Source organism: Brienomyrus brachyistius, chromosome 9 (assembly GCF_023856365.1).
Source record: "Brienomyrus brachyistius isolate T26 chromosome 9, BBRACH_0.4, whole genome shotgun sequence".
In the NCBI taxonomy this organism is placed as follows: domain Eukaryota; kingdom Metazoa; phylum Chordata; class Actinopteri; order Osteoglossiformes; family Mormyridae; genus Brienomyrus; species Brienomyrus brachyistius.
This window is the reverse complement of record NC_064541.1, coordinates 27247388-27270414: the sequence shown is the minus strand read 5'-3', so window position 1 is coordinate 27270414 and position 23027 is coordinate 27247388. Positions and strand designations below refer to the sequence as shown.

At 47.5% G+C, this 23027-nt stretch overlaps 3 protein-coding genes across 3 annotated transcripts; 2 read left to right on the top strand and 1 right to left on the bottom strand.

Moving 5' to 3' along the window:
- Positions 1-291: 291 nt before the first annotated feature.
- Positions 292-1764, bottom strand: rpp25l (ribonuclease P/MRP 25 subunit-like). Its single transcript, XM_049026678.1, has 2 exons — positions 1675-1764; positions 292-1152 (listed from the first exon to the last, which is right to left on the bottom strand). The coding sequence occupies exon 2, from the start codon at positions 1133-1135 to the stop codon at positions 533-535; it is 603 nt and encodes a 200-aa protein (XP_048882635.1). The 5' UTR covers positions 1136-1152; positions 1675-1764; the 3' UTR covers positions 292-532.
- Positions 1765-5935: 4171 nt separating this feature from the next.
- Positions 5936-12530, top strand: LOC125749351 (protein asteroid homolog 1-like). The gene is made up of 5 exons (XM_049026522.1): positions 5936-6016; positions 7192-8552; positions 10267-10465; positions 10598-10781; positions 11035-12530. Exons 2-5 carry the CDS (start codon positions 7251-7253, stop codon positions 11339-11341), a joined length of 1992 nt encoding a protein of 663 aa, XP_048882479.1. The 5' UTR covers positions 5936-6016; positions 7192-7250; the 3' UTR covers positions 11342-12530.
- An 822-nt stretch (positions 12531-13352) lies between these two features.
- LOC125748893 (E3 ubiquitin-protein ligase RNF135-like) lies at positions 13353-14945 on the top strand. Its single transcript, XM_049025564.1, has one exon. The coding sequence runs from the start codon at positions 13353-13355 to the stop codon at positions 14943-14945; it is 1593 nt and encodes a 530-aa protein (XP_048881521.1).
- The last annotated feature ends 8082 nt before the right edge of the window (positions 14946-23027 follow it).

The following is a 23027-nucleotide window of genomic DNA, read 5'->3' as shown; positions in this document are numbered from 1 at the left end:
GATGTGTGCAAAATGTGTCCTGAGACAAGTCGCCGGCCACCATGTGAATAGCCATTTTCTTAAAACAAGTCACCTCTCCAAAGTCTGTCAGTGCCACTGAGCCAGTAAAAATAACAATTTACATCCAATTTGCATCTATTTCTTGGCTGTCCGAAATTACTTTGGCTGTTCTAGTGTTTGTCAAAAATAGATGTGCATCCATTAATTGTAAATTGAACATTTTCAGTCATTATTGACATACAGAGCTTGACAATTTCAAGACAAGTAATAGAAGAAAAATTGAACTTCTCATTCAATTATCAAATGTTTATTTCAGCAAGGAGTGGAAAAAATACACTAGATTTCTTGACTGGCTACAATGCAGAATTATTAGCCAAATATTTACTTATTTGCGGTGAGATATTTATCACCCAATACATCATTCTGTGCATTATATTGGCATTCATTTTTCAATAGTCTTAGAAACACCACGAGGGTTTCATGCACAGTTTGGTCATTCTGGACAGTCAGTGACATGATGGAGGGGGGGGATTCATCGTTGCTGTACTCCTTGTTTTTGCATTTTTCCACCTTCCCAACGCACCCCCTGCCGAGCAGAACCCCCCTTGCCCCTTCCACTACCACCTCCTCCTCTTCCTCCTCCTCCTCCTCTCTTCCTCCTGGACCCCTGCTTGTTCTCCGCCGCCTCCTCTTTGGCAGCCTGCGCCCAGAGGGCATCAATCCTGCCAGGGGCCTGGTATCCGGGTCGCGTGGGGTCCAGTGGGTCTTTGGAAAGCAGCACCCAAATGGCTGGCACATTCCTGCTCACGGTGAGTGTGTCCAGGCCGGCGTCGGGCTCTCGTGGCTCCCACATCTCCTCCACAGTATGGTAGAGGAGCTGTGTGTGCTGGTGCAGTCCTTTCACGCGCCGCTTCAGGATCTCCACGCACGTGATGGCCTTGGCCACGCTCCGGCCGCTCCCCGTGAACAGGATGCAGCGGACGGCCTCGACGTCCATGCGACCCACAGCGAAGCCCATCAAGTTGCGAATCTTGCTGCCGTCTTTCACGCGCACTTCAGGGGTGTCACTGGGCAGCCCGGGGAACGGACAGGGACACGGCTGCTCCACCGTGCGGGCCTTGCAGTAATTTTCCATGGGGGTCTAATTCTTTCCTGGTAACGCAAGCATGAATAAAGAGTTAAGAAATGAAAATGGTTGAGCCGCCTACATCTCACTGACATCAACGTCATTTACGAACAATTCAAAACCACGTTAAGTAGCCGTTAAAACGCTTAATTACCGCCCCTAATTTGTTATTGCTACCACCTAAAGAATTGCAATAGTAAACACTGTATACACGCTTAATGCACATTAAAGTTTTGTGAATTTCCTTATGCGTATTTATTGATAATGATACTTAACATTTGCTTCGGGTACTGAATATTCTAAAAAATATTATAAAATAACATTAAGCGTGTGTTCAATTTTTCAATTTTGGTGTCAGATGTGACAGAGCAGCAACCCTATCACTACCGCCATCAGTAGTTTACAAGTAAACTAGCTATTTCAGTACTTTATAAAAAGAAAAACGAGTAAAACATTCGTTCCTTCTATTGTTATAAAAGGCTACTTGTTTTTGTTCTTAACAGCCTCTTCAGAATAAAACACAGTTCCCAACCTCATGTAAAACTTACCTAATCAGTATCATCAGTACGACTAACCATTCACAACTGCCGTGAAGTGCTGTAAATAAAGTCGTAAAATGTCGCTACTTCTGATTAGTAATGTTGGGTATTGTAGTTTTTAGGTAGCCGCAGTAATACGCTTGCACTGCCGCCCCTATTAAAATACGACGGGGCGTGGTTACCTACGGATCGATTGCCCACCCAGCAGAGACAGACCAAATATAAGCAATCATCAGTGATTTAGTAGAATTAAAACATAAGAACATAAAAAATTTACAAACGGGAGGAGGCCATTCGGCCCATCAAGCTTGTTTTTTGGAGAACTGAACTAATAGCTCAGAGTTGTTAAAATCTTATCTACATTAATTTAAAGGAACCCAGAGTTTTATCTTGCGCTACACTAGCAGGAAGACTATTCCATACTCCAACTACATGCTTTGTAAAGAAGTGCTTCCTCAGATTCATTTTAAAATGTTCTCTCACCAATTTCCACTTATGGCCACGAGTTCTAGTATTTAAACTAATATTAAAACAGCCATTTGTCTGAACAGCATCCAGACCTGTTACAATCTTATGTACCTGGATCATGTCCCCCCTTAGTCTCCTTTGCTCGAGGCTGAACAGATTCAGCTCAGCTAACCTCTCCTCATAAGACAATCGCTATGGTGACGCCTGTATATATGACTTGCGGCTCTGCCCACGTCTAGCAAAGGTATGGCAAATGTGCACTTGTGCTTATGGAATAAGAAATGTTTTCTAGATGTAATGAGTCCGCTATTTGGACAGAGATAGAGCACATTACATTATTAAAATGCATTATTAAACAGTTATGTAACATTATAATGAACTAATATGTTTCATTGTACACTGTAAACCCCAACAGTTCTATGAATTCATAAAGATTATGGGTATAGCAATCAAAACCTGTCTATTGCTTAACCCTACAATATACTTTTGCGTGTTTATAGTGAGTCATACTGTATTATTTTTACGTGACTAAATGTTTTTGAGTTAACACTACTCACTACTATTTTTAATAAAGTATTTGACATGTGGCCCATATATGTTTTGTGACATTTGGGCCACATTTGTCTAACTACAAGTGGGCCAAGTGCAGATGCCGGAACCGGGCCAGCAGTGCCACACATTTGCCAGAAGTGGCCCACATCCGCATGCTATCTGGGGTAAGTTGCCAGCCGCCCCCCCCCGCCCACGTTCGAACTTTATGTCCATGCCACATACTAAAGTGTCGCAACTGTTTGGCTGGATGTTCACGTACAACTGCATTCTTTCAGTGAGGCTTATTTTAAATCCTGTCAATTGTTTTAAAATAGTGTACGTCATTGGCATTACCTTAACAGCATGGGCGTTCTTAGGTCCGATCACTCCGGGCCGTATCCCCAAGAATTTTAGCCCCAATACCAAACTTGCTTAAAAACAAAAAGTCAAGCCCCTAGTAAACTTGACTTATCCCCTAATATTTTCGATAGCTAGATATTCCCCTGCTTCAGAGCAAAATTAGGCGAAACACCTGGTACTCAGTAGGGTTGTCACCCGTCCCTTACAATACGGGTTCATAGCGTTTTCGAAAATAAACCCCATCCGCGTTATACTGGACGATCAGGTTTGTACGGGAATTGCAACCCTAATACTCAGTGCCTTTGCTATTTTAGATATTTTATTTGACAGTCAAAATAGGAAGCTAACTTGTCTAGTTTTAAAGTTATTAACCCATTCATGTATTGTCACATTGCGCATTATACGGATACATTCGAACATTAAAAAATTAATTAAAAATAGTACGTAAAGCAATCTGGAAAAAACGGGTGTGCAACAGTCGCCATGAACCCAAAATGCTAAACCTCCCTGTCATTACAGCTGAAAGGACCTATTATATTAGCTATTATCGTTGGCACAAATCACGAAATGATTTGAAGCACAAAAATAATCAGTGTGCATTGTTGTCTGTGTACTGGACATCACAATTCAATTCATGACAAACGCACCACCTTACTTTCGTTAAAAGTTATTAAAAACAGAAAACTGAATATCGAATATGAGGCTAATTTAACCGCGGTGACAGGTTCCTAGTCGTTTTCTCACTACACATATGCTTCTGTTTTGTCCCGTTATAAATCATTCGTTTGTTAAACAATGGCTCACCTTTATTAAGTGTAATATGAACAGATATATTTTTTATTAGCTGTAAAACATAGGAACACATTATTAAGTGGAGGCTAGACAACAAATCTTTCATAACAAGTAGACATATAAATACATAGCCCTTCCACTTCACATGATGTTTTTATATCTCATCTTGACTTGCTGCCACGTATGCTTTCCTCTACTATTGCATTTGAAATCGAATCAGTTAAGTTATTATTAACATTAGATATACATTAGTAATATCACAGTAATGGAACTTTAGGGAGTATTATATTACTTAAGAGCAAATGATAGGTGACTTCTGAATTGTGTCGCATCTGTGAGCCTCTGTATTTATTAACAGTATTTCAATTCTTTTCAGACAACACTTCATAGTCTAATACTCGTAGTCGTGAGATATTTTAGACCACGTTTTATGACCATGAAAATGCATTTACTCGGTCGGCAATACGTTGCCAACAAGCCTGCCTGGTTTTGTTGGCTGCAATGGTATTGCACTTTCTTTGCAGCGTTGATCTAAACTCCTCATAACCCTGCATAATTAGCATGCAGTCTTCCTCCGTGAAATATGGAGATCGCGCGATGACCCAAACGGTGACTTGCGCTGCCGAACGTGCTCCATTTATGTGAACGCGCACAAACTCCAATGCAGTTAAAACCATCCATCCATCCATTTTCCAAACCGCTTATCCTATTGGGTCGCGGGGGGTCCGGAGCCTATCCCGGAAGCAATGGGCACGAGGCAGGGAACAACCAAGGATGGGGGGCCAGCCCATCGCAGGGCACACTCACACACCATTCACTCACACACCATTCACTCACACCTATGGGCAATTTTAGCGACTCCAATTAGCCTCGGCATGTTTTTGGACTGTGGGGGGAAACCAGAGTACCCGGAGGAAACCCCACGACGACATGGGGAGAACATGCAAACTCCGCACACATGTGACCCAGGCGGAGACTCGAACCCGGGTCCCAGAGGTGTGAGGCAACAGTGCGAACCACTGCACCACCATGCCGCCCCGCAGTTAAAACCGATTTAACAAATCAACGTCTTAACTGGCGTCGTAGTACTCAAGTAGCGATTCTCAAGTTTTTCAACCCTCGGGTTGCGACCAAAATTTGGATCATGGCAAGTTCTGAAAGGGTTGCGAGCTAGAGTTGAAAAGAAAGGCATTTTAAGCTCATATCCTATCAGAGTTCCCAGTCCAATCGCAGAATTAACCTTTGTTCTGTAAATGCTTATCACAAAACTAGTGAACACTCAACGATTTCCTCGACCGGAAATTCGCCTTTCTATCTCATGTTTGATAGGGATGCCAGGTTGCCCATGGATGTACTTGGAGGAAAGGATCTGGGGGAAAGTGGTGTTGACAGTTGGGATAACTGGGCGGAAAACCATCACCAGAGATTAATTTGCAGTGGATGTTGCTAGAACAGCCACCCGAGAGACTTCCCAGTGACGTATGAGGGCATACGACCGCAAATCTGATTGGGCGCTGGTGAGACCAGGTGACTGGGTGCTGCTTAGATATCATAAACCTTGGGGTAGAAATATGATTCAGGACATTCCAGTCACAGGCATGTTGTCCAAGTAGTGGTATGTCAGGAGAACACCCTGATGGAGATGCTGACGTAGTGGGCGCTGACGTTATTTGCATTTTAGTAGCGACACCAGAATCGGACATTGACCAGAGTGCAGATCGCAGTGCAATACTAGAAGCGCAAATAAATAGCTATGATCAGAATCTGGATATGGCTTCTGATGATAACCAGGCAGACCTTGCTCAGGTTGATTCAGGCCTGCCGGCAGGTTATATCGATAACTAGCCAAAAGCATATGTACTTCAGCTCGCCACCGTGTCCATTTCGTCTTTTGAACCTGTCTTCCAACATCTCCCCACTGCAGGCCAGGTAAAACACATTTGCACACACAAATACTGGGACTAAAAGAACTCAGTTCCTCTCATTACTTAGTCTCCTTGGGTAGAATAACAGCCATTTTTCCCTGCAGGGTGTAATTCCCCCCTGCTACATATGTCAGCTCTCCTCCTAAATATATTTGCTAGCTATGGCTCTCAAAACAATTACGTCAAAGAATGGGCTTGGCACTGAGCAGAGAGGATCTTATCTATTACACATCAGTCTTGTCATCTGACATTTGAACATCGACAACAGGGTATAGGTAAGGCGCTCATTTGGTCTATTTTCATTGAAAACTGGATTTGTAGATGGACCTTGTGATTTTCTAGAAACTTATATATGTTTCTCACACACGCAGATATACACACACAAACACACGTATGTGTATGTGAAATTTATCAAAACGTACAAAATATGTATTATATTTATTAAATTATTATTCACGTTTACCTTTTGTGATGAAATTAGGTGGATGGCGGTGTATTTAGGTAAAAGCTTTGCCAGTGACCTTGTTGCACTGCTTTGACCAGGAATCTTTTGAGGTTTTCAACTGTTGTGTAACAATGTTATTCGCATTTGGCTGTGAAAACTTCCCTGTAGTGATGGGTATTATTATTATTATTAGTAATAGTAAATGAATGGATTTAAGTGATATAAGATGATAATACTGATTTATATCTACAAAATGTTATTAATGTAGCATTCTGTCACGATCACCGAAGCACGGGTGATCGCTCAGGCAAGTGAGTGGGCAAAGAGCAGGCAGGTAGGCAGAATACGGGGTAGACGGGGGTTTATTTGAGGGATTAGGGACAAGAAACATTCGACGATAACTAACATCAGGTAACATCAGACGCAGAAAGACCACATCATAACCACAATGATGGACCAGGGGAACAGGTAAGACCAGGACTTAAATAGGACGTGACTAATCAAAATAAACAGACACAGATGGAGACGATGAGGGAACCACACGTGGGTAAGCAGGGGACGTGGCACACAGGAGGAGCGGACGAGCCGGGCATGACACATTCAATCACTGAGCTCTTGAAATTCCAGTGAATACAAAATGCAAAAATACAAGGTTTCGTTTTCACAATAGAGAAACCGAATGTAAATGTGGAGCACCTCCACCCTTTCTTAAAATCTATTCATCTGCAGCTATACTTTGGTATGTAGGAAGCACGCAAGAATTTCATTTTGTGATTCTATGAACAGAGGCATACCTAGAACTATTGGGCCACCTGACAAAATGTTACACCCCAACCCCCCCCCCCAACCAATTTTACATAGGATTTTACACATTCAAGGGCCCCTGCCATGTGCTGCCCCCCTGAGTCAGCCAGGGTATCCATGCCACTCCAATGTCCCTGAAACAAAATTAGAAGAAAAACGTGATGTAACTGTAGCCTCTCTAATTCCGTTTTTCCATTCTAGAAACAGAAAAGGAAAATTTCTGCCAACTTCTGTTTTTGTACAAAAAAATCTGTTTCATCATGGGAGTTCAAGGACTGTACAGTTATGTTATGGGAAGAAGAGATTTTTTTCAGGAGGTGAAGGTTCATGATACTAAGCTCATCATTGATGGAACAAATATTCTCTACCATCTGGCTTTCTGGCCCACCTTGGATCTGCAGCATGGGGGAGATTATGATGCCCTTGCTGACACAATTCGATTTTTTTTCAAAGCCCTTTCCATCTGCAAAATAAAACCTTTTGTAGTGTTAGATGGTGGAAAGGATTACTCAGGCAGAAAGTTGGACACTGTCAAGCAGCGAGCCCAGCAAAAGATCAAGGAAGCACATAACATGTCTACTGGAACAAAGCAGGAAATTATGCCCCTGCTCATCAGAGAGGTCTTCAAAGAGGTCCTCTCTAGCCTCCAGGTGCCCTTTGTTCAGTGTATGGCTGAAGCTGACAGGGAGATTGCCTCCCTGGCCAATGAGTGGAGCTGCCCTGTGCTGACATCAGACAGTGACTTTTTTATCTTTGACCTGAAAAGGGGGTGCTTCCCTTTCAAGGAATTCCAATGGAAAACTGTGACTGAATGCAGCAAGTACATCCGAGCCCAAAGGTATTCTGCTGACCGCTTCTGTGCACACTTCAGAATGAATAAAGAGCTCCTCCCTCTCTTTGCCACCATGCGTGGGAATGACTGGGTCCAGTCTCAGGTCATGGCTGGATTTTTTACTAGGATAAATTTTACAAGCCCTTGGCTTTCCTGGAACCATTCACAGATAGATGGCCTACTCCACTGGCTGGCACGGTTCACAGGTTGGGAGGAAGCCTTGGAGGAGATACTGAGGATTACAGGGAGCAAAGAAAATGAGGGAAATATCTGTGACCTGCTCGTTTCGGGAATAAGAGAGTACGAGGTCTCCATCAGCAATGTGGCCCCTTTCTTTGAGAAGGAAGTTGCTCTGCTGAGCAACATACCAGAAGCCATAAAGATTCTTCCAGAGTGGGTCCTCATGGACCTGGCCAGAGGGGAGCTGACCGCCCTTCTTATCGATGCGCTGGTCCTGGGGAAAGTGATGCTTGGTGTTCAAGTGGAGAACAAGTCGGATCCCAGCAGCGATGATGTCGCCCAACCCATACGAGAGGTTCTGTACGGCCTGCTGCTCTACGAGAGGGAAGATCTGCAGAGACAGCAGGGAGCCAGCCAGGGGACACCGGGCCAGCACAGGTCACCAGGAGATGAACACCGTGTGGAGGAGTTTGGTAGAGAGGGCCTGACACTGATACCAAAACCTGTTACAGTCGTCAGGCCAAAGCAATCACTGCAGAGCCTGAAAGAGGTACGAACGGACTACTCTGTAACATTTCTTTTAAATATCTATAGTCTTATCCAGTCAAAGAAAATTATGTTTAAGTGATCTTCATGTTGGTAAAATACTATGATATTTCTAAATGTGTTATCTTAGCGATTTCAGAACTTGCCAGTTTTAAAAGAAATCTGTCGTATTTGTTGACTCAATCATCAGCATGCGACCGTTGGCTAATGTTAGCTCTGTTACATCCATCCATCCATCCATTTTCCAAACCGCTTATCCTACTGGGTCTTGGGGGGTCCAGAGCCTATCCCGGAAGCAATGGGCACGAGGCAGCTCTGTTACATTGATCTCATAAAATTATTTAACTAATTATCCATCCATCCATCCATTTTCCAAACCGCTTATCCTACTGGGTCTTGGGGGGTCCAGAGCCTATCCCGGAAGCAATGGGCACGAGGCAGCTCTATTACATTGATCTCATAAAATTATTTAACTAATTATGTTAATTTATTTACTTGAGCTGATGGTGACATATAATGAATACATGGAATAGCTGGGATGCCCCTGGGGAGAGTTTTGGGAACTGAAGCGGTGTTCACCTAATCATCAAAAAAGATATCAGTAACTCTTTGGAGAACAGACGAAAATCTTGTTGTTGTGTCTTTTTTATGTATTATTGTTCATTTGCATATATTCTAATGATAACAGATAAATATCTACATATCTAAGCGTTTGTCACGCTCGGCTGCGATCGCGCTGTTTAAAAGCGGGCGATCGCTCGGGCAGGCGGGCAGAGAGCAGGCGGACAGGCGTATACGGGCAAAACAAGGGGTTTAATGGGGAACTGGGGATCAGGATACATCTAACCGCAACGAACATCAATGACAGACAAGGCAAACAGGTAAGACCAGGACTTAAATAAGACAGGACCAAGCAAAGTAAATGGACAAAGCTGGAGACGATCAGGGAGGAACACGTGGGTAATCAGGGGGGCGTGGCACACACGAGGAGCGGACGGAGCGGGCGTCACAGCGATAAATATCTTTAAACATTTTCTTTGACCTTTGAGACTAACATGTGCATCTGATGGGGTGGCATGGTGGTGCAGTGGTTAGCACTGTTGCCTCACACCTCTGGGACCCGGTTTCGAGTCTCTGCCTAGGTCACATGTGTGCGGAGTTTGCATGTTCTCCCCATGTCGTCGGGGGGTTTCCTCCGGGTACTCCGGTTTCCCTCCACAGTCCAAAAGCATGCTGAGGCTAATTGGAGTTGCTAAATTGCCCATAGGTGTGTTTGTGTGAGTGAATGGTGTGTTTGGTGTGGCATTGCTTCCGAGATAGGCTCCGGACCCCCCGCGACCCAGTAGGATAAGCGGTTTGGAAAAATGGATGGATGGATGGATGGATGTGCATCTGATACTTGAAGGTCTTCTATCAAAACGGAAGTGTTTCCCTTCAAACAGTGTTTGGGTGTCCTCAGGGGCCGCTGTAAAGGGGGAGAAAGATGATTCCAAGGGCCCCTGAGTGATTGAGGCCCTAAACAATTTGGAACATACTTGGATTGGTCTGGGTTGGGGGGCCCAGTGTGACAGCCTTTCATGGGGTGACCTGCGAGATCATGCAGCCGGAGCAGAACCAGGGCTGAAAAGCTACAGTCCTGTGAAGATCAGTATCGAAAGGTATGGTGCTACTGCACCCTCAAGCAGGAAATGGGTCATGAGAGCCACTTTGTCCTGCAGGCACCGGGAGAGGAACGCCTCAGTTTCCTCCTGAACACCTTTGGAGTGGAGAGATCTGTCCTTGAGGGGGTCCCACCCTGCATGAGATTGCCTGTGTGTGTCACCTGCTACTGGATGTCCAACTGCAAGCCAAAACCTGAGCCGCTGCACCTGCAAGCACTGCTGCTGGGGATGGTGTATGGAAAACTCATACAGGATGGTATTAAATAATAATAATTATACAGGCCCATTCAAATGTAGGTGTTCTAGGGGTAAATCAGGAGAAAATTTATGGGATCTGAATGCCTTACATTTTGAGGTATGACTGCCTTCTCACATCAAATTAACACAGAAACTGATGCAGCAGTGAGAGAGGAGATGGTCAGAAAGCAGAGAAGTATGCGGATCGACTGGGAGGAAAACGGGCCAAACCGGACAGCGACCCAACTCTACAACCAGTGGCAGTCCTGCATGAGGAGCTGCTTCCATCTCAACCAGCTTCTGCGCTGTCCTCTGCCCAAGCCTCTGTGTTCCCAGTTCAGTACCTTCATCTTAATCTGTGTCCCTCTCACCTTCCTTACAGAGGATCAAAAATCAATGGCCTTTCATTTTCCTTGTGTATCCAACCCAGTGTCATCAGTTTGAGCTTCTCTGCATCACCAATGCACCAATACAATGCCTTTATTTCAGACCTCATGACATGATTTCCTTACATCAGCCTGCTCCCTGTGGGGTGAGGGTTTGGATTGTGGAATCTGTCTGACATGCGTTCTCTCTCCTGGATGACAGGCTGTACAGCGGGACGCTGGTGCATGGGGTGGTGAGGCAGCTGAGTGGAGGACAGACGCCCGAGTCCTTGCTGGAGGGACTGCCTTCACTTGAGAATTTCTTCAGTGACCTGCAGGGGGCAGTGCTGAGTTCTGATGTGAAGGCAGGACAATGGGTGCTGAACAAAAATAACAGGAAACGAAAATGGGGTCAAGGGCAGCAGCAACGTAAAAGAGGACCTGTAAATGATGTGCAACTCAACAACAGGTTTTCAGTGCTAGACCCTACTAATGAAGATGGTGGCGCAGGAGGTAGTGCTATGGCCTGATTCTTCCTGTCCCCATCAAAGCGCTACATAAAGGCAGTCCATTTACCATTTAATGTCTTGGTGCTAAGAAGTGAAAAAATATTATATATATTATATAAATATGTTATATAGATATTATATAATATACATATTATATATTATACAAACAATATACAAGCAATATCCTAACACATTACAAATTTTACAATACCAAAATTACGAATGGCTCTAATAGTACAAAGAACTCATGACACAAACAATATATTCTTTGTATATTGAGTTCCTTGTATTAGAGCCATTTGTAATTTTGCTATTGTAATATTTGAATTATTTGTTATTTCTATTTAACTTCTTAATTATCCTTAATTCTTAATTACTGTCCGGGAGCAACTGTAACCACATCATTTCCGGAGGGATCAATAAAATATTCTGAATCTGAATTAGCGGCGTCTGAAGAAACCAGGGCTGTAATTTGCCTGCATTCCTCTATTCAGGTTTTTAACGTTTGAACTTTTTTTTTGTCTGATAGGATTCAGACAATATGCCAAGAAATTAGTTAATGCTACAGCAATAATCTATTTTAACCAATATGTGATGGTCACATAAAATTTTTTTGCTATTTTTTCTGCTATGCCCCTTACATTCAGACGCTCTGGTCTGGCTTCCTAATTGCAGTGAATAATCTGAGAAGTTCCTACCTGCACTGGGATTTACTCCTGCCTGGCACAACACCGCCCCCTAGTAACTGACAGGAATATTTTCTTCCCAGTGTTATGAATGTTGGCCAGACCGAATATCGCCTTATTTTGACACATTCTTCAAGGGCATTAAAACACTGATATTTCCTTAGAAACAGGGTTTAAAAGAACATCTTCTGTAGTCTAACAAAAGGACAGACACCCCCCTTCCAGGATCATCAGTAAAATGCTGAGTCATTCTTATCTGAAAAGTGAAACTTTAATCCTATGTTAGACCCACAAAGACACTAGAAGGGTCCAATACAAGCCAGACTGACAAATCCAGCAAATCTCATAGTGGGTTTATCTATTAAAGTCATGCAATTTGAGGTAATTACAAAGTTTACCAAAAGAGGGCGCTATGATGGCAGTCTGACTTGCAGACGTTGCTGCTGCTGGTTCGCAGGTCCGGCCCACACTCTTCTCAGCTTCCTCATTCAGTTATCAGCTTCTCACCCCCCTCCCCCCCCCCCAGATCTTAGGATGAAGACATGGCTGAAAGAAACTGTAATTTCTGCAATTCATTTAACCGAAATTCCTCATTAATCACATGACACATTTACACACATTTTCTTTTATTATTCAGCAGATGCTTTTGTCCAAAGGTACATAGAAGTGAGGCAGGCAGCACATCAGCTGAAATACTTTAGGGCCTGAACACTGTGCCAAACACCAGAATGGCAGGCTAGGCTGTGACAGGCCTTGCTAAACACGAGTACTGTTACTATACACACATGTGCAATTAATGCAAAAAGATCCAAAGTACTTTCACTTTTATAGTTGTAATTTTTTAAGGATTTTCTTTCCTTTCAATCTCTTTTTTGAGCGGTAATTCATATGCTCATGTACAGCACATGTAAGATCTGACCACCTTCTTCATATGAGCCGGGGAATAATTGTAAGTTTCACACCTTGGGGCAATTTCCTGCTTGTAAAATTATGCATTCAATAAACTACATTAACATTTGAATGTCTGACAGTTCACCTTGTCTGTTTGTTATATGCACTAACAGCACAGTGGTCATGGGAAAATGCACTGGTGGTGAGTGAGGTGTGGTATCTCTGAAAGGACGTCTTCCTACGAGACTGGGCAGCACCATATAAGGAAACAAAACGCCACCCTTCTCAGCGAACAAGTTGCTAAACCGCTGTTGCAAATGACATCGTGCTAACACTGAAGCCTGAGAATACTCGCAGGAGGCAGTATGAAGGAGAGGCAGACTCTGCTCGATCCTCCATGTTGAGAAATTCCTGAGAGCAGGGACATTGAAAGCCTAACGCCAACCTGCTGGAAGATGTCATCAGCTGTGGCAGACCTGGTGGCTGAGCTGAAGTGTGCCATCTGCCTGAGCATCTATAGGCAGCCCGTCCAGCTGGGCTGTGGGCATAACCTTTGCGGCTGCTGCCTGGAGCGTTTGCGGGGGGCGGGGGACAGCTATTCCTGCCCCGAGTGCCGGGCCGTCTTCCCTTGTCACCTGGCTCCGCAGAGGAATCTCAAGCTGGCTAACATTGTAGAATGCTTCTTTGCTTCCAGGAAGTCCACGCAGTCCACAGATATCCAGCACGAATGCTTGCTTTCGGAAAACGTTAGCGATGCCAAATCAGAAGAGGAGGTCCCACTTACATTCTCGGGGTGTGCAGAACACAAGGAACCCTGGGAATATTTCTGCTGCCAGGATAAGATCTGCCTCTGTCGGTCGTGCTGGGAAAGGCACCGTGGGCACAGTTGGCAGCCACTGGATAAGGCGGCAGCAGAGAGGAGGGCTACGCTGCTAGCGGAAGCTGGGAGGCTGGATCAGGCCCAGGCTCTGCTGCAGGACACAGTGGACTGGCTCCAGAATGCACAGGCCCAGCTGAGAGCGGACCGGGCCAGGCTGAGGGAGCAGGTATCAGGACTTTTCACCAGCATCCGGGAAATACTCACAGCCGAGGAACATGGAATTCTCGACTCCATTGAGGCCGAAGAGAGAATGGAGGATTCCCGGCTGGAGGACCGTGTGGGAGAGATGAGCAGAAAAAGGGACGTTTCCCAGCGGCATCTCGCTGAGGCACGAGCGCTGGCCCGAGTGGAGCTGCCGCACTGGGAGTTCATCACCTTGTATCACGAGACCTTGGACAGGCTGCAGAAAGCCGACGTCCACGTGCGGAGCATCACCGTGCAGAAGCGAGAACTGGACAGGCCTTCCGTCAGCCACGTGGGAAAGGAGACCCAGCTTCTGGTGAAGAGGATTGGCAAGATGATCCGAGACAAGACCGGCCAAAGCCAGGAGCTGCTGCTGAAGTGGAGCCCCTCAACCAGAACGCCTGCCCCAAGACAGAGGTCACAGGCTATCCCGACTCCCACAGAAGTAAACATGTCCAGACTGACCCTGGATCTGAACACCGCCCACTGCAACCTGAGCCTGTCTAGCGATCTCCGCTCTGCGGAGTGGGTGGAGCAGAGGCGGTCGTGCCCTCCCCACCCTGAGCGATTCAGGCTGCACCCACAGGTCCTCTGCTCCCAGGGCTTTACCTCCGGGCAGCACTCCTGGGAGGTGACCCTGACGGGGACACGGCGCTGGGAGGTGGGGGCCACTTGTAAAGGGCCCGGTCCATCCTGGGTAGACTCCTGCATCGCCTGGGCTCTGCGCTGGGATGGCCGGAGGCTGCAGGCCTTTGAGGGCAACACACGTCACTCCAGCCCCCTGCTGCACTCCATGCAGCAGGCCCCGGGGAGGATCAGGGTTTGCCTGGACTGTGAGGGAAACATGCTCTCGTTCTTCGCCATCACTGATGGATCTGCCCCTGGGAAGTATGTTAGGAATCTGCTGCATACCTTCCACATTAAAGCCGAAGGTCCCGTCTTCCCAGGATTCTACCTGGAACAGTCCAAGGTGAACATTGTGTAGTGCTGCCTCCTTAGAAATCGGCCGGACGTTGCCACAGTGACGGGAGGGAACATTCTGAGCATCAGCATTGCTCTGGTTGGGGTGTCAGAGCAGTAAGTGAAGCTGTGTGACATGGGGCCGGACCAGCAGTAGTTGAAGTTATCAAAAAAAAAAAACTAAATCAGGAAGCCAGCATGGTGAGAGGAAAACAAAACTGAATTGATCTTGGGACTGGAATTTTTGGGAAGTACCGTGTTTCCTCTAAAATAAGCCCTAGCATGATTTTTCAGGATGCTCGTAATATAAGCCCTACTCCAAAAATAAGACCTAGTTACTGTCCCGTGGATTGTACGGTAACTAGAATGAGGTGCGATTATATGGAAACAGGAAATAATATCTCTGGGGAGGTGTTCCGGGCATGTCCCACTGGGAGGAGGCCCCGGGGAAGATCCAGGACACGCTGGAGAGACTATGTCTCCCGGCTGGCCTGGGAACGCCTCGGGGTCCCCCCAGAGGAGCTAGAAGAAGTGGCCGGGGAGAGGGAAGTCTGGGCTTCCCTGCTGAGACTGCTGCCCCCGCGACCCGACCCCGGATAAGCGGAGGATAATGGATGGATGGATGGATGGATGGATGGAGGAAATAATATTTTGACCCCCAGACAATATGAGTGCAAAAATAAAAAAGCTGAGTTGCGAGATATTCAGGATGGAATTTGGAGCTTGGAGATTTACGAATCTCCTAGAACGAAGTTCCAGAAGAAGGATGACATGATGACTATATTTGAATAAATGTATACACAGTAGATTTTTGTTCATGAAAAAAATGTACCATTAGATTGTTTACATGGAAAGGTACGGTTAGTAGATGTATTTCAATACATGTGGATCTTTGTTCATGAATACCGGTAAATGCACTGTATGTAGTTTGCTGTGCATGGGCAAATAAGACACCCCCTGAAAATAAGCGTCTTTTGGGTCAAAAATTAATATAAGACCCTGTCTTATTTTCGGGGAAACACGGTAACTGAATGACCCAAAGTGGACTGGCATCAACACCAGGGTCTGAGCTACTTCAAGAAAAGTAGAAGAGAAAATACCAATGTGTACTACATTCAGAATGAGCAAATCATTACAGGAATTCCAGGTTAGCTGATTGTCCATCCTGAGAAGACCTTGCCCTGTGCACCCCCCCCCCCCCCCAGCTGTGTTTTAATGCAATTATGAAAATTACGTTATTAATAAAGATATTACTAATCATGGTATTAACAAATCTTTCCACTAGCAAATAATGTTATTCGTGTTCAGAAACACATCAATGATATACTTGATAATGTATACAGTATTTTCTTAAAGCAGATTACAGGACATGATTCATAAAACAGGTGATCCCCCCCCCCCCCTAAATTAAGAATAAATGATCGCACCAATGGTGCTTCTACTTTTCATTGTTTCTTAAAGGTTCAAGAATGTGAGATAGTCATTGAAAAATGGCTTTACTCCACTCCCATGGTTTCATACATCAGTTCTGCCGCAGATCAAAACACAGGAAGTAGGTGGGGAGGTTTCAATTCTGCAGCATGAAAACATCATAAGCTAAGAGTAGCAGGGCAGGTTCCTAACACAGAGTATGTATGATACTGCATTTTATACTGCATATGTACAGTACTGTGCAAAAGTCTTAGGCGGCTACGGAAAATTGTTTAAATGAGCGTCATGCTATTATGCCTGTCATAGCGTGTTAGCTTAGCCCTTTCAAAACGTCTGCTAAAACCACCCCATTATTGGCAGCACACATCCAATACACCCATGTACTTCTTGATTCGACCACTAGCACAACCCATATGGCTAATCTATATCGCATTGATTTTTAACAAATGAAATCAATTAATTAAATAAGCTGTTGGTGAAATTTAACGAACACGTGGAATGGCTGGGGTGCCCCCGCGGAGAGGTTTGGGAACTGAAGCGATGTTCATCCAGTCATCCGAATAGATATCAGTAACTTCTGGGAAGAAATTCCTACAAGTTTTTATTATTACTCTTGAATAGCATATATTGATATGTTACATTGTTTTTTTCTAAGGAAATTCTGCGGTACGTCTGCATAGTGAAAGAGGAAGTCTCTCTGCTGCTGAATGATTTGATGTCTCAGTTTCATTAATAATATCAAAAGCACGATCAAAGTTTTGATGTTACTTTCGCTTCACGTTCCTCTCGGGCAGCTTCTCTTCTGAGTTTCTCAACCGAGTCCTCGGGGGCCCCAAACAGTCCACATTTATGCACCATCGCAGCTCCCATCCAGTCAAGAACCTGGTACAGTGTTGGAAGCTGGGAGGAAGCAAAAATGTAGACTGGGGGGGGGGGGGGGGGGGACTGTGTTGGGAAACACTTCTCTGCAGAATTGAACTAGAGTCAGTCAAATACTCTTTGATTCCGACTCAAAGAGCAGAAATGCAGTTGCATACGCCCACACTTGTCCTTTCTGTGGATTTTAAGGCATTCCACAGTCTTCTTTGTCATATTGATATAATTGTCATATTATTCATAAAAGACGTGTGGTGACACCAGAGGAATCCATTACCTCTTAAATTCAGCTGCTTCTTCCACTACAATATTATTAAAACTGACTTATAGCACCCAAGGCACATCACCCCTGTGCCAGAACTGTGGGATTTTAGTTAGAATTTTATGGATTTCGCCTTCTAGACCAAAAGAAAAGAGCTGACTGGGGCAATTTCAGACAGCTGGATGCCAGTCCCGTCTAAAATAGGACAAAATAATTACATTCACTGTCTTATCTTGTGGCATCACATTACCGAAATATTTTTAATGTTTTTAAACTAAATTGTTTCTATACGCTAAATAAATGACATAAAATCCAAGTATATACTGCAATTCCATTTACTATCTTGTAACTACAATAGAAGTCAAGCATGGAAAATTTCACAATAACTTTTATGTCACTGAAATTTGGCTAGGAGGCTATTCACAATGCATCTAATGGACATTCTCTTATTTAAACTACCAATGCATTTGAAAGGTGACTTGCCTTCTGCAAGTGGAATTAAAATCCATCTTAATTCATCCTAATCTCTGTCCCTCTCCCCCTCCCCGGGGCCACAAAACAATGGCATCTCTTTTCACTTGTGTATCCAACCCAGTGTCATCAGAATGAGCTTTTCTGCACCACAATCAGAAACCAATACTGCCACACAAAGGCAATACACGGCAACTACACTGAAAATGATAAAAAAAAATATATGACTATTTTTTGCACTTAATTTTCTTGCCGTGCGATTGGGATGCTGGTGCATGGGTTGGTGAAGAACAGGTGGTGGAGTCACTGAAAGGTGACCAGCAGGGGGCAATGATCTGAGTTCTGTGGGGAGCCACTTAGCTATACAAAGGAGAGGTGGATGGGTGCAGAAACCACACAAAGAAGCAGCACGAGTGACCAGGGTCACCACTCTTTTTAAGGAATCATTTTCCAGGTCATTTCCAGGAGTTTTGTTTTGGTTTTGAGCATTTTGCTGGACGGAAAAAAATCAGATGGAGGCTAATTTGTAACAAAACAGATTGATTGTATTCTGTGTATTTAAAATACTTAATAAAATGTCATTTTAAAAACGTTCGTCGCTAGCCTTACAGACTTTTAAATGCAGCCTATCGCCATCCTTCGCATTATTCCAAGGAAAGAAGATGCTTTGGTGATCGGTGCAAATTGACTATTAGTATATGCAGTAAAATAGGCAGATATTGCTGACTGAATATCAGTATAGGACGATTAGCAAACAGCGGTACTATGCTTTAGAACTTGTAAATTAACTCGCTAGCCTCTTTACTACCTTAGGCTAGCGGCATTCTAAATTAAGTTAATTTCAACAGACATGCTCAGGCAGTGGCATCTTGTGGTTTATCATATATGGAAACTTTCATTAGCGATAAATCAGACTAGCTAGTTTTGTTCCTAAGGACAAAGTTAATTTCTATCATCTAATCGTGGGAATTTTATATGGCCTATAAAAGGCATTGAGCTCCAGTAAAAGGGAGAACCGACTGGTGAACTTGACGTTCCATATCATCTGCGTCGTCGTCGCTGGTCTCGTTTGTATTTCCTGTGTATATCTGAGTTTATGTTCGGCACCCTACTGTAAGACAAAGCTGGCAATTCACGCATTATGATCATTTAAGAACGCGTTACGGCGCCTCATTGCACCTGCATTTAGACTTTACGCTTAATTGTGTGGTAAATTACTTCCTTCAAATGATACGAAGAAATGCCTCAGTCCCATTAGCCTGAACAAAATACAGCTTTTCATAGTCCTGAGCACTCGCTATACATTTACTTTATATGAAACTTTCTTAAACATTGAAAATAAATATAGAACTTTATGCATCTGTGCGACGGACGTCAACGACATTCCCTGGTAAAATGGCTGCTACGCGCGAATCGTGACGTATTACGCATGTAACATAATACAGCCCATTGCATACACATGTCTCAGTAGGTGGAGACATTGCGCAGCAGAGGCCACGCCCTAGCTCAGCTCTCATCATATCTAGACTTACGAACAGCAAGCTGTTTCAAACAGAAAAATTAAAAAGCGAAAAGAGAAATAAAATTCAAGGACAAGAAAGATTATTTCCAGGACATTTGGCCATTTCTATCTATCAGTTTCCATGTCATTTCACTGTAAAATGTTCATGTTTTCCAGGACGCGTGGGAACCCTGAGCGATGTATTCACAGCGCCGTCCAGCAAAGATGAAGGAGGAGGAGGAGGAGAAAGATATCTTGGAACCTTGAGTTTGATACAGAAGAAGAGGGGCCCACTACCGGGGAACAACACATGGCACTCCAGTTACCATTACTTTATTTTCCTGTTATAAACTTTATTCATCTGGTTGAGCTTTTATAAGATGTGAGTTTTCTGACAACATAATCCAGCTCAAAAGAACAAAACAATCGTAAAATTATAATTAACATTCAACCGACAGCATATTGTCACGGGAAGGCTCGGGTGGACAGGCGATCGTGCGGGCGGTGGTTCAGAAAACCAGGCAGACGAGCAGGATCGGGGTAATCGGGGTTTATTCGGGACAAGGAGACACGGGAGGCGAGGGACCACCAACACCATGTGCACAGATCACGTAATGACGGACAACGATCACAGCCAAGACTCAGACTTAAATACACAGGACTGATCACGGTAATCGGACATAGGTGGAAACAATCAGGGAAACACACGTTGGCAAGCAGGGGGGCGTGGCACACATGAGGAGCCGACGAGCAGGGCATGACAGAACCCCCCCCCAAAGGCGCGCTTCACCGGGCGCGCCAGGGAGGAGGCGACAGACGGAACACGGGAACCCGGACCTGGAACCAAACGGAACAATCACCGAAGCACAGGAAACAAAACTGAGACGCAGAACACGGCAAGGGACAAGACGTAAGACAGGACTTGACAAAGGGCAGGGAACGCAGAGAGACAGACTAGAAAGGGCGGAACAGAGGGAACAGGCGGAACAAAAGGAGCGGGAGTGACGGGAGGGAACGACGGGAAACCAGGAACCGAGCGGGGCAGAACAAAGGGACCAGGAACAGAGGACGGCGGGACAAAGGCAGGAGGCGGAACAAAGACAGGCGGGATAGGGGCAGGAAAGGGAGAGAAGGAGGGGGAACCAAGGGGAGCCCGTGGGAGCCCCAGCGGGCGACGGGAGGCAGCCGGAGGGGCCGCAGGCGGCCGGGAGGCCGGAGCCGGAGGGGACCTCGGAGGGGCCGAGGAGACAGGGCGAGGGACCCGCGGAGGGGCCAGGGAGGGAGCAGGAGGGAGCACCAGGGAAGGGGACGAGGGAGCTGGAAGGGGCCAGGGCGAAGGCCCGAAGGAGGGGGGAGCCGCAGCAGGCGGCGACGTCCGGTGGAGGGCCGGAGGTAGGGGCCCCGCAGGCGACCGAGGAGCCGCCGTCGGGGAACCCCCAGGCGACCGACCAGGCACCGGAGGGGGGAGCGAGGCAGGGCGACGAGGCATCGGAGGGGGACCCGCAGGCGACAGCCGACCCGGAGGGCCAGGACCCGCAGGCGCCAACCGAGCCCCAGCGCAGGCGAGGCAGGGCGAGCCAGGGGGCAGGGCGGGCGGGACCCCAGCCCTGCGTCTGTGTCCCCTTCCCCTGCGGGACACAGACAGGCCGACCCTAGGTCGGGGTCGACGCTGCCGGGGCGAGGGATCAGGGCCAGGGACAGGAGCGGGGCCAGGGACAGGAGCGGGGCCAGGGACAGGAGCTGCTGCAGGCGGAGGGGGCGCCTCTGGAGCTGCTGCAGGGCGGTCAGGGACAGGAACACGGTCAGGGACAGGAGTGGAAGTCTGGGGGGGCGCCTGCCCGGGAGCTGCAGCAGGCGGCTGCAGAGGGGGCGCCTGGACAGGAACAGGAGCACGGTCAGGAACAGGAGCTGGCTGCAGTGGGGGCGCCTGCCCGGGAGCTGCAGCAGGTGGCTGCAGTGGGGGCGCCTGCCCGGGAGCTGCAGCAGGCGGCTGCAGAGGGGGCGCCTCTGCAGGAACTGGAGCGCGGTCAGGAACAGGAGCGCGGTCAGGAACAGGAGCTGGCTGCAGTGGGGGCACCTGCCCGGGAGCTGCAGCTGGTGGCTGCAGAGGGGGCGCCGGCCCGGGAGCTGCAGCAGGCGAAGGGAGCGCCGGGACAGGAACAGGAGCGCGGTCAGGAACAGGAGCGCGGTCAGGAACAGGAGCTGGCTGCAGTGGGGGCACCTGCCCAGGAGCTGCAGCTGGTGGCTGCAGAGGGGGCGCCGGCCCGGGAGCTGCAGCAGGCGGAGGGAGCGCCGGGACAGGAACAGGAGCGCGGTCAGGAACAGGAGCGCGGTCAGGAACAGGAGCGCGGTCAGGAACAGGAGCGCGGTCAGGAACAGGAGCTGGCTGCAGTGGGGGCGCCTGCCCGGGAGCTGCAGCAGGTGGCTGCAGAGGGGGCACCTCTGCAGGAACTGGAGCGCGGTCAGGAACTGGAGCTGGCTGCAGTGGGGGCACCTGCCCGGGAGCTGCAGCTGGCGGCTGCAGTGGGGGCGCCTGCCCGGGAGCTGCAGCAGGCGGCTGCAGTGGGGGCGCCTGCCCGGGAGCTGCAGCAGGCGGCTGCAGTGGGGGCGCCTGCCCGGGAGCTGCAGCAGGCGGCTGCAGAGGGGGCGCCTGCCCGGGAGCTGCAGCAGGCGGCTGCAGAGGGGGCGCCTGCCCGGGAGCTGCAGCAGGCGGCTGCAGAGGGGGCGCCTGCCCGGGAGCTGCAGCAGGCGGCTGCAGTGGGGGCGCCTGCCCGGGAGCTGCAGCAGGCGGCTGCAGTGGGGGCGCCTGCCCGGGAGCTGCAGCGGGAAGAGGGAGCTGCGCAGGCATGGGAACCGCAGGCAGTGGCGGCTGCACCTGCGCTGAGTCCGCGGGCAGTAACGGAGGGAGCACCTCCGTACCGGCGATCTCCGGTCTCTTCCTCCTCCTCCGGCGCCTGGCGGTGGCGGGAGGCTGCGTGACGTCCGTAAAAACGGACGGCGGGAAAACGAACTCCGGCTCCGGGTAAGGATAGAAAGACTCTTCTTCCTCGTCCGTACTCGAGGGCCAGTACCTCCACACGGAGTACGGGTCCCGTGGGGTCGGTCCTCGGGCTGGAGTCCGGATGGGCTTCTCCGCGTCCGGAGACGGCCACATCCGGGAGAGCGAGCAGGCTCCGAGTCGGATAGTCTCCTGCGGGACTCTCCTCTGCCTCCGCTTCGTCTTTTGTGGGTCCGTCATTCTGTCACGGGAAGGCTCGGGTGGACAGGCGATCGTGCGGGCGGTGGTTCAGAAAACCAGGCAGACGAGCAGGATCGGGGTAATCGGGGTTTATTCGGGACAAGGAGACACGGGAGGCGAGGGACCACCAACACCATGTGCACAGATCACGTAATGACGGACAACGATCACAGCCAAGACTCAGACTTAAATACACAGGACTGATCACGGTAATCGGACATAGGTGGAAACAATCAGGGAAACACACGTTGGCAAGCAGGGGGGCGTGGCACACATGAGGAGCCGACGAGCAGGGCATGACACATATAACCTAGGGCACGCGAGATAA